At 55.0% G+C, this 11,385-nt stretch overlaps 1 protein-coding gene across 1 annotated transcript; it reads left to right on the forward strand.

Moving 5' to 3' along the window:
• The first annotated feature begins 7,470 nt into the window (after window positions 1-7,470).
• Window positions 7,471-11,161, forward strand: NKX3-2 (NK3 homeobox 2). The gene is made up of 2 exons (XM_053577822.1): window positions 7,471-8,103; window positions 9,568-11,161. The coding sequence occupies exons 1-2, from the start codon at window positions 7,641-7,643 to the stop codon at window positions 10,101-10,103; spliced, it is 999 nt and encodes a 332-aa protein (XP_053433797.1). The 5' UTR covers window positions 7,471-7,640; the 3' UTR covers window positions 10,104-11,161.
• Window positions 11,162-11,385: the final 224 nt, after the last annotated feature.

The following is an 11,385-nucleotide window of genomic DNA, read 5'->3' on the forward strand; positions in this document are numbered from 1 at the left end:
GGTGTCCCCAACTACCAGAGCACCTCCCACATCTTGACTAAGTGCCAACTCCACTCTCCTTCCAACTCATGCCCGAGTGTTCGTACTCAAACAGGCGTTCTCCTCTTCCAAGTCTTCTAATCATCAGCTCTGCACCTATCCGTCCCTCCTCCAGCCACGACTTCTGATGCTATGCCCTCTTTTGCAAACAACCTTAAGTCTCAGCTGTTTTCCATAGTTCCCAGCAATGCCCCAACCTTGGATAACCCAACTGTCCACCCACCTTATGCCTGACACTGACTGACAGGGGATTACCTCTGGGGGAAAAAAGCCATATCCGGGCTACCTGGTCATACTTGGACTTCATGGGCAGGACTCTCCTATATACCCTCAATACTGCTCAGCTCTTCCACCAGGCTCCCCCATATCTCGCCCAAGTGATTATGTCTCACACTGACAACCCTCCTGGTCCTGCTGTACATGCTCACCTGGCCTTGTTCTGGTTGAGAAGTAAATGAAGAGAACTCAATGTGCCCAAGGCACTGGCCAGTACCCGGCTGATGATCAGGGTTCCGGAAGTGCCAGCCGTCTTTACTACGACCTCATCCTTGGTCACCTAGGGAACTCACTGGGAGGCATCCATGTTCTTCTCCTTCCCAGAGACCAACGCTCTCACGTCCTCGAGGACTGCAGTTTTTTCTCCTGTCCTGCGTTATCAATTGACCTTCTCTATTGGAATTCTTTTTTTTTTTTTTTTGAGACAGTCTCACTATGTCCCCCTTGGTAGAGTGCTGTGGTGTCACAGCTCACAGCAACCTCAAACTCTTGGGCTTAAGCGATTCTCTTTCCTCAGCCTCCCAAGTAGCTGGGACTTCAGGTGCCTGCCGACACCTGGCTATTTTCTGTTGCAGTTGTCATTGCTGTTTACCTGGCCTAGGCCGGGTTCGATCCCTCCATACTTGGTGCACTGTAACCACTGTGCTATGGGTGCCGAGCCTCTAATGGAATTCTTACAAGAGCGTATAAACATGTTCTATCATCTTCTACTTAAAAATGAATCTCTGGACAGATCCCCTCCATCTTTCACCTCATTGCCTTCATGCTCAACTCCTGTAAAGAGTTACCTGCACTCACTAGCTCTGCTTCTCCCCTGACCATGCTTCCTTCCGTGTTTCTAATCTGGAAGATGATTCCTATCAAGGTGACCAATGGCATCCATGTTGCTCAACCAAAAGGTCACATCTCTGTGTCACACTGTTTGCAGCACATCCAGTGATTGACCATTGTCTCCTCTGGCAACACTTTCTTGTCTGGGCTCTCAAGTGCCAACCTCTCCCAAGTCTTCCCACTGAAACAGTAACTTCTTCTCGGTTTCTTTTGGTGAATCTCCTTCCACAACAGAGTCTGCAAACGTGGAAGGGCCCCAGTTTCTGCACCTGAGTTCTCTCTGGTGAGGCTGGCATCATTTCCTAGGGGATTCCGTCCATTTCTATCAATTTATAGCTCCCAAAGCTCCATCTAGCATCTACCTGTTCTTGAAATGTCATCTTCACTGATTGTGTCACATCTCCGCATAGACGTCTAGTAACACAGAGATCTCTGATGTAACCTGTACCACATTTCAAACCAAAGCCAACTCCCACCCTCCCTCTGCCACCGGGATCATCCACACTGCTTACTCAGTCTCCCGAGCCTGAAGCCAGGAGATGTCTTGGGTGAACTAGAGTGAGGTCCCTTTCCCTCACCTCCATTCAATCCTGAGTCTTTCAACAATTGACAAACATCGATGGCACAGCAGCAAACGTTTGCAAATCGTGAGTCTGATAAGGGGCCAATGCACAGAACATATGAGGAATTCTTAGAACTCAACAACAAAATAACACGATAAACACATCTTCCTCGTATCTGCTCACACCTGCTCCTCCTCGTCCTCGGGAGCTCCCTCCCCTCCCCCAGATAGCATCGTGGGCCACGGCTGTATGACAGACAACCCAAATAAGAAAGTAAAACTCGGGGGACAAGTGAGGTTTGTTTGCCATGCCCGAACTTTCTGATATTTAGCATGAAATACTTCATATCATTAATAAATTAGTTTCTGGAAAACATTCCTATAGGCTCAATAAAGCACGCAGAGCTGCAGGTGCCCTGAATGACCATCCTGCGAGAGCCTTGGCTGATTACTCACAGCAGGCAGCCTGCAGACCAGCACGGGGGCATCAAGAGGGACAGGAGGAGACCAGAGGGACAGGAGGAGACCAGGGGGTTCTCCGGGGTCACCTCGCAGCCACAGCCTCGGCGTTAAAACTGGCCCCAACACGTCGCTGCAATCCCTTCCCTTCTGAAGAGAGGTGAGTCTCTAGCTGGGGTTTTGACTGTCTGAGTTCTAGAAAGGAAATATCTCCGCTATTGGGTCCCTGACAACATGAGGCCGTAGACACATAAAACTGGAAATAAGAACATTGCTATTTGTGAAACCCTGTGAACCACCCCCCACCCCACCGCCGCAAAGTTCTAAAAGATTTTATTTTCAAACTCACGAGTTTGGGGACAAAATTATCAACCAAATCTACCACTAATCCTGTTGCAGTCAGCTGCCACATGTTCCCAATGTTTTATGAACCTGCTGGGGAGGCGGGGTGGGATCGCAAGGTGCTTGAAGACCCACGTTCCCCCTCCCAGTGCAGCAACCTCCTCTGCACCCAGCGGCCCTGGTCCTAGAGCATCTCTGTCCCCAGCAAGAGCAACTGCCCTAAATTTTGGACTAACCCTTTCTTTTTGTATTTCTTCACAAGTTTGCCATGATCTGTCACCCCGTTTTCTTTGGGGCTTTGGGTTATCCGAGAACTTCTCGGACAAAGTGCGCCGCGCGTGCCGAGGGCGCCCGCGAGGTGGCGCTGGTTCTCCACAGCGCCCAGGCGGGTTGGCGCAGGCGCGCTGCGATTCACAAGCCTAATTTTCTGTACGTAGGAAAACTAAGCCCCCAAAGGAAAGTGTCCTGGCTAAGGTCGCTTCGCTGCATCTCAGAGCTGCGAGCGCAATAGTTTCTGAACCCAATGAGTTTTCGTCACCTGGCTGCCTCGCTCAACACATGGTTTAGATCATTGATTATAATAAAATAGCGTGTTTCTTTCTTTCTATATAATCAAGTTTCAGTTCAGATCTGCAGGTCTTAGCGTGGTTTATTTTCGAATGCACAGAATAGGAAAAAAAATCCTTGTATTTGCCTGCCTGATTTTTTTCTTCGATTTCCTTAAAGTTAAACGAAGTTCCTTTTCAGACGAATGAGAAATTATAAATGGGTATGGGAAGCACTGAATGAGAATAAACCTGAGGGTTAATGAGAAAAAACAGTGAGAGTAGAAAATCCAATTGGCTTTTGGCATCAGATAAGACCAGACCTTAATCCTGGCTCAGCCACTTACTGGACGGGTCGTTTAAATTCCGTGAATCTTAGTTTCTTCATCTGTAAAAGGGGCATAATAATGTTTTCTACTCATTCGATTCCCAGTGTTGTGTATATTGATTAAATAAGATAGGCTTTAGCTCCCGGCACCCTGGGTAAAACTGCCTTGACCCGTGGTAATAAGGCTTTTCTCTGTAGTCTAATATACTCGGACCACCGGCGTGAGAAACCTGGGGGCTGCACGACGTAGGGGCCCAGGATCCGGTGTTGGGGACCGGCAAGTGGCAAGTTGCTCAACGCGTAGGATGCCATGGCTGCCTGCAGCGGCCTCGGCAGTCCGGGGCGCGACCTCTGCTAGGACCTGGCTCTGGGGAACCTTCCATGACACCTCTCCCTTCCCCCACTTGGTGACCCGGTTCAGCAGCGGCCTCAGAGAACACCCGTCCAAGCCTTCGTTTTAAAAACAACTGGAAACTGGAGAAGGCAGGTGACTTCTGTCAAGGTCACGGCATCTGAGAGCAGCCCCGCGTGGTCCGCAGTTGCTGGGCAGCAGTCGGCGCGCGCCTTCTGGCCCCTGGCGACGGAGAAGGCGGCCCAGGACGCAGGTGGCGGGCGTTTGGGGCCAGGTTCCAATGGCCCTGACAATCAACGTCGGGCAAACCCGGGTCCCCGCGAGCGCGCGCACGTGCGGGGCAGCTGCGGTGTGCCCACGAGGGCCGGGTTTTCCTCCCTCTCCGCCCGCCCCTCTCCGGCTGTTCCCGCGGGCTCCTTTCTCCACCGGCGGAAGCCTCGCGGTCACCAGCGCTCCAGGCCTGGGACGTTCTGGGGACCAAAGGGCGCGGCACGTAGGGGGCGCGCGGGAACCAAACTGCGGAGGAGGAACCGGAGGAGGGAAGCGGAAAGAGAGGAGGATCGGGAGAAGAAGGAGAGGGAAGGGGAGAAGAGGGGAAAACTAGGAAAGAACAGGGCCGGGGACGTGGAGGAGGAGCGGCCGGGGAGAAAGACGCATATCCGGGAGCAAGCCGGGGTCTCCCCGAAGCTGCCCCAGCCGCCCGGCTCCCAGCTCCTGGGCGGGCCCAGGCCGGAGCGCCCCGGTAACAGAGGGGCAGGCACTGATGTCTGGAGCCCGCCGAGTTCCAGAAGCTGCAGGCTACACCCTCAGATAATCGCTCTCGAAGAGCCAGAAGCCGGACCTGTGCGCGGCCGCGCGGCGCTGTCCCTGCCTCTGCCAGTCGGTGACCCCGTGACACCCGCTGACCTGCGGTCTTCAGCATGGGTTCCCACCCGCCGACGTGGACTCTGCATCCCCTGACATCTCTGGCCCCCATCACCGCTCACCGTCCTCCAAGCCTTTCGTCTCCACCTGACCACTTACTAGGAGCCGCTTCCAGTTACAGATGAACGTCGTGGTGTTTATCCACCGCCAGACGCTCAGCTCCAAGCCCTGCCTGCAGTCACTCGCCAGACCGAAAGATCAGCCGACCACCGCGGTTGCCAGAGATGACAAAAGGGCCTCCCTAGCTGTGCCCCTCCTGGAGACTTAGCGCGCAGCCACCTTCTCAAAGGCCAGGCACACAGAAAAACCTGAAACCTCAGAATCACCAAACTGCATCTTCTCACGCTTTTGCAAACCTATACCCAAGCCTCTGGTGGGAGGAATATCCAACTGTGATTTGGGTTTCTTTTTTAAAAGAGAATTTGTAGGAGGGGGCAACAAAATGATAGTTATTTTTAAGTAAGTCTTTGCAAAGCCTACAAACTTGCTCTAGTGCTTGGCTGTGCAAATCCCAAACATCTCTGCCCGCCTGTGTGTTCCGAGCTCTATTGTTTGTGAGCAGTAAGTCCTAACTCCACAAAGCAACAACGGTCCACACTTGCCCATCCCCTACCTCCCGGCTATCTGTGTCAATCCTCTCCTCCTGGACTGGCCCCCAGAGAAAAGCACTATTTGTATTTACACTTCCAAAACCCATGCGGGGGCAGGGGGAAAAAGGTAATTTCAAGAATGAAGGTGAGCAGGGAAACACTTCTGGGCGTAAACCTTGTTATGCTTTCAGCTCGGTTCCTTTCTGAGTAGAACGCTCCGTCCCTCATACTTGCTGAATATGGACACCAAATTTAAACACCTTTTCCTCAAAGGCCTCGTAATTGTACAGAGCTATGGGGCGACACCCTCAAAGTGACAGTTTTTTTCCCAGACACACCCCAAGGTCTGCACGGAGCAAGAAAAGCGCCATGTGGCTGAAACGCCGAAAAGTGCAGATGCTGTAAAAACCTCATTCTGAGACTGAAAACTCAAATAGTGGGTATGTTTCCTCCTGCGGTGCACAGCAAGGACAACCAAAAAGAGAGTGACAGGGGGAAATGTTACTTATTTTAATGACACCAAACACACCAATCCCAGCAATTTACCAAATTAATATCAGTCCTTTAAATTTATTTAATGGTTCAAGTTTGTGTATTTGGTGTTAACCCTCTGTGTGGAGGACAGTAAAGGGTATTACTTGAGCAAATTTCTTATTTAAAAAGAAATAACATAAATAAGCAACATATATTTGTATAGACGCACAATATTTCTATTTCTTAGCTTGGTTCCTACTAGTTCATCAAATAATGTATTTCTTATTTATTTTTCATTGTTGGGGATTCATTGAGGGTACAAGAAACCGGGTTACACTGATTGCATTTGCATTTGATAGGTAAAGTCCCTCTTATAATTGTGTCTTGGCCTCAGAAGGTGTGTCACACAATAAGACCCCCACCCCTCCCTCCTTCCGTATTTCTTATTTTTTAAAAGCATTCGATAGCATCAGTTCTGTATCATTTAACTATGGCAATTCCCAGATATACTTTCAAACACACACTCACATATATATGAAATCTTATTCGACTCACAGTAGAAGGGTATTTAAAAAACAAATTAAAGGATTATTTTTCCTCCTAGTATAAAGCTTAACTCACTCCAGTTAATTTCAGTATTGACCACCCAGGGATATGACTATGAAATTTCCAGAAACTCTCCCAAGGATGCTTTCAAATTCTTCCCCTGAATTTAGTTCTAACTGTACTTTTCTTTCTTTAAAATTCCTCTATAGAAATCGAATCAAACTAAAGATGGCAAGAAAAAAATAGCTATTTCTAGAATGGTTTTAATTAGCTGATTATGTCAGCAAAGAGCATCAGCAGTGAGGAAGAGGCAAACGTGTGGGACGACAGAGGATGAGTTGGATTCTTCGTTTGCTGTAAAAACCTCCTTCTGAGAGAACAGAACCCCTCCTAGAGAACAGAAACCACTCGCATAGTTTATGGAACTGCATTTTCTTGAATTTTCTCCGCAAATTTTGACGCAGTTTAATATCAGTATTCCATAAAAATGTAAAATAAAAATGCTGGAATCGTCGGATAACAGCTGCAGAGGTACTTTATTTCTGGATGGGGGAGCCTCCTAGTCTCAGGAAGATCCCTCCAGGACCAGGCTTAGGCGAGAAGGGGTTAAGTCAGACTCAGTCTTTGGCGGCGCGACGTGCCCAGTTTTGTCTGTTAAAGTCAAAGTTGCCCATCTGGAGGCAGCCAATGGACAGTCTAGAGCGCCCGGGACAGCCCAGTGAAGGGGCGTGGCCCGAGGCTGTCACTCAGCACTGAGGAATGACACCGGGCGGGAGGGGGCTTCGGTGGAACGCAGGGGAAGCAAAGAGAACAGAAACAGATAAAACCAGAGCGGGGGTAAAAAGGTGCCCAGCGCCTCTGGGAATCCGCGGTCGCCGCCGCCTCCGGGGGTGGGGCTCCGGAAGAGCCTGCCGGGCAGGGAAGCGAGAGGACCAGTCCGGAGCGGAGTCCTGCAGGCGGGGAAGAGACAGAAGCGCAAAGAAACAGTGACTCGGGCGGTGCGCCCAGGCGCGGATCCCGAGAGGACTGCAGCAGCGGAGGGGGCCTCACCAATCCTCCTTCGCGTCCCGGGAGGGGGCCGACCCCGGCCCGCCCCTCAGGGCCAGAGGCTGTGAGATAATCCAGCTGAGCCGCGAAAGTTGAGCGCCCGGCGCTGGATTCGGGGGAGGGGGGTCTCTAGGAGGGTGAGGGTGAGGGTCGGTGCAGATCCCGGGACGGAGGGGGCGGGGACTGCCGGGCCGCGCAGGAGTGGGCTGCCTGGGCCTCGCGCTCCCGCTCACTCGCGCCGCCGCCGCCTGCGCTCTCAGCACGGCTCGGAGCTGCTCGGCGCCCTAGCTGCCCGCCCGACCGGCCGCTCCGGCCCGCGGCGCCCATGGCTGTGCGCGGCGCCAACACCTTGACGCCCTTCTCCATCCAGGCGATCCTCAACAAGAAAGAGGAGCGCGCTGGGCTGACCGCGCCGGACGGGCGCCCGCTGCCCGGGGGCACGGCGGTGACAGTGGCAGCGCCCGCTGTCTGCTGTTGGAGGCTTTTTGGGGAGACCGACGCTGACGCGCTGGGAGGTGTTGAGGACTCTCTGCTGGCGTCTCCGGCCCGTACCAGAACAGCTGCGGGACGGACTGCGGAGAGCCCGGGAGGCTGGGACTCGGACTCGGCTCTGAGCGAGGAGAACGAGGGCAAAAGGCGCTGCACCGATGCCCCAGGGGCCAGCGGGGCCGGCCGCACCAGAGGAGCCCTGAGCCGCGGCCAGCCGATCTGCGAGCTGCCCGCCTCCAAGGACCTGGACGAGGAAGCTGCGGGCCGGAGCGACAGCGAGATGTCGGCCAGCGTCTCAGGTCTGCTGTGGTTTCGCGGGTTAGGGGGCCGGGCTGGGGGGATGAATGTGGAGGGCGACGCCGCCGAGTGGGGTGGGCCAACTGTGAGCACCCTGCACCCTGGGGCTCGGAGACCCGCCAGATCCCGAACCTTTCTAAGCCCTGGCGGGAACTGCTCTACCCCTCCAAAAACTGAGCCCGCGAGAGGACCGAGGACCTCAGAGCCTTGCATCCTGGGACGAGGCCTGCGACGTCCTGGGCCCACATGCACTAAACAGGGTTGGAAGAGCTGGGTGGGAGAGGGGTGGCGTGAGTCCATCTCTGGTGCCATTGCGAGTCTGACCCCACGTCCCCAAAATCAGAAAACGCGGAGACTGAGGGATCCAGAGACCTAGGTAGGCAGGGCTCTAGTCCTGGCCCAGAAACCCTACCAGTTCCAGGTCCCAGGGCCCGGCCTCACGGTGCAGGGACGGGCTGCAAAGTACACCTCCGAGTGAGGGAGAGGCGAGAATGTGCGGAGCTCGCGCTTTGGGGAAAGAGATGGTTTATTTAGTCTTCTCAAACTCCAGAGCTGGGAAAGCAGCCCTGGGCCGAGGACCCAGGAGCTGGAGGCAAAGCCTGCAGCCAGCTGAAGGCAGAGAGCTTGATTTAGGCCTTTCTGCACGCAGTCAGGAGAAGGGCTTCCTCAGCTGCAGGCTGACAGGACCTGTGTTCTGGAAGACCCCGGAGCCTGCCCCAATTGGGTGCAAACTTTTCTAGGCCTCACGCTGGCCACGAACAGGCTGCAGTGCGGAACCACTGCTGGGATGTTTTGGGGAGTGGGCAAGAGGACGATCTGGTGTCATTTAAGGGTCCAAGGGCCCGAGTCAGGGACACGGTCCTCTCATCACTCTCCAGGCCGTCCTCCTCCCATTTCCTTGCAAAGAAATGGAGAGAAACCCATGTTAAGACAGCCTGCTGCCTTACTGCGCACTGCCATCCCGCGCGATTGAGGGTGACAGACTCCTAGTGTCGCTGGCCCCAAGATCCATCTCTCTGCTGCCCCTGTACCTGCAGCCTGTGCGGGTGTGAGCTAAGTGTGGGGACGTGGGTAGACCCGAGCAGGGAAACCGACACTCAGGCAAGAACCCCAGAGCTGAGCGCTGAGAGCCTGGAGAGATTGCTTGGGAGATGCCCAGGCCCAGCGCCCCTCCGTTCTGAGGGTACCTGGAGCCCAGAGAGGGCGTGGAGCTGGTCCCGTCCTCACAGCGGTGACCAAGCGGCGGAGTCAGTCGCGGGCATCAGAAGAGGCCTAGATGAGGGAAACCCGTGGAGCGGGCTCTGAGACTGGTCTCCAGGCCCGTGGCCTCTGCGACCTCGCCGCCGCCCCGGGGATCAGAGTGTATTTCCGCCCCGCCCCAGTGACCCCCGCCCTTGAGGATTGGCCTCGTCTGGTCTGGGGCGCTGACGGTCTCTTATTGTTTCTGTTCCCACCGGGGTCCGCAGGCGACCACAGCCCAAGCGCTGAGGATGACGGTGTTGGCGCCGGAGGTGCACGCGTGCCCGCGTTGTGCGGAGGAGCCGGCGGCGGGGGCAGCAGCGTGCCGGCGGGCTGCGTGGAGGAGGAGGAGGGGCCGGCGGCTCCCAAGCCCCGCAAGAAGCGCTCTCGAGCAGCCTTCTCCCACGCGCAGGTCTTCGAGCTGGAGCGTCGTTTTAACCACCAGCGCTACTTGTCAGGGCCGGAGCGTGCTGACCTGGCCGCGTCTCTGAAGCTCACGGAGACGCAGGTGAAGATCTGGTTCCAGAACCGTCGCTACAAGACCAAGCGCCGGCAGATGGCCGCCGACCTGCTGGCCTCGGCGCCGGCCGCCAAGAAGGTGGCGGTAAAGGTGCTGGTGCGGGACGACCAGAGACAGTACCTACCCGGCGAGGTGCTGCGGCCGCCCTCGCTTCTGCCACTGCAGCCCTCCTATTATTACCCTTACTACTGCCTCCCGGGCTGGGCGCTCTCCACGTGTGCGGCCGCCGCGGGCACCCAGTGAGCCCGCCGGGAGAGGCAACCAAGATGCCCGCACCCAGCTCCTACGGCGGTGTGGACCGGGGTCGGTGCCGGGCGCTCCGACGCGGGGCGCGCGAAGGATGCAATGGGGCGCTGGCTCTGCCCACCCGGACTGCGCCCTGGCCCCGGACTGCGTGTGCCCAGAGGGGGCGCCTTTTTCTAACTGAACAAAGGCATCCTATGGCCTAGGGCCCTGCTCACCGCTCACCTGCCTAGAGGCCCTGGGACACTATTTATTACCACGACAATGATGGATTTGGATTTGGATGATGTCTGCCTGCTGGGGGTGACTTTTCCCCAGAGCATGAACTCATGGAGACCACATCGCCTGAACCCAGAAGGTCAGGCCTGCTGGGAGCTTCGTGCGCTAGGCCACACTAACTAGTTCATGGTATCCATGCTACCAATCTATGTGTATCTACATATCTTTTATTTTTGGAAATTGCGTCTATAACAAAGGGGTGAGGAACTTGGCCACGCCAGCCAGCGGTTGATTCCAGCCGTGAAGGATTTAGCTTCCAGGTCCCCACTCCACCTTCCTGAGTCAGAGCTCTGGTAGGGGCGCCCTATTGGGTGCCCAATGTAAGGAAGGGAGAGTAGAGCAGGTTAGGGGTCCCCATTCCTTCCGTCTCTGGAGTCCAGGGCCCTCCCGGGGTGGGAAGCGTCAGGGAAGGCTGGAAAGAGAAGAGCGCGCACGCCTGGGCAGCCCTTTGCAGAAAGAAACTTTCCTTCATTTCTTTTTATTCTTTAAAGGAGATTAAGACCCGTAGCACTTTTCAGTTGTTTGTATTCAAATGACGGTTATTTTTGTACTCAATGTGAATATCCCTGGCCCGCCTTTCCAGGGCGCCCTCGGCGGTGGCGCTGCCCGGCGCTAGGCCCCTCATGTGCACCTCTGCGACTCTGGCCTCCTTGCCCGGAACTCCCTTGCCAGCCCTACACCCACCCTTATGCGGGTGATCCTACCTGGCCTGTCAGCCTCGCCGCTTTTCGCCCCCTTAAGGGCACTGTGCAACTAGAGTATTAACTGTAAAAATATTTGTAAAGCTCTATCCGCTGTATTTTTTTCTTTAATTTATAAACTTTTAGTTTAACATGCCCTCCTGGACGCCGTGTTTGTTCCGAGATTCTCTGGGACTTGGGGCTGAGGGTGGGGAGGGATGGAACCGTGAGACCGGTAACGTCGCCTGGAAACAGGTGGGATTCATGTCCCAGGCGCATTTCAGTTTGGGAGGAAGGATGCGCCGCCGCCCTCTATGCGGGAA

Source organism: Nycticebus coucang, chromosome 23 (genome assembly GCF_027406575.1).
Source record: "Nycticebus coucang isolate mNycCou1 chromosome 23, mNycCou1.pri, whole genome shotgun sequence".
NCBI classification, from domain to species: Eukaryota; Metazoa; Chordata; class Mammalia; order Primates; family Lorisidae; genus Nycticebus; species Nycticebus coucang.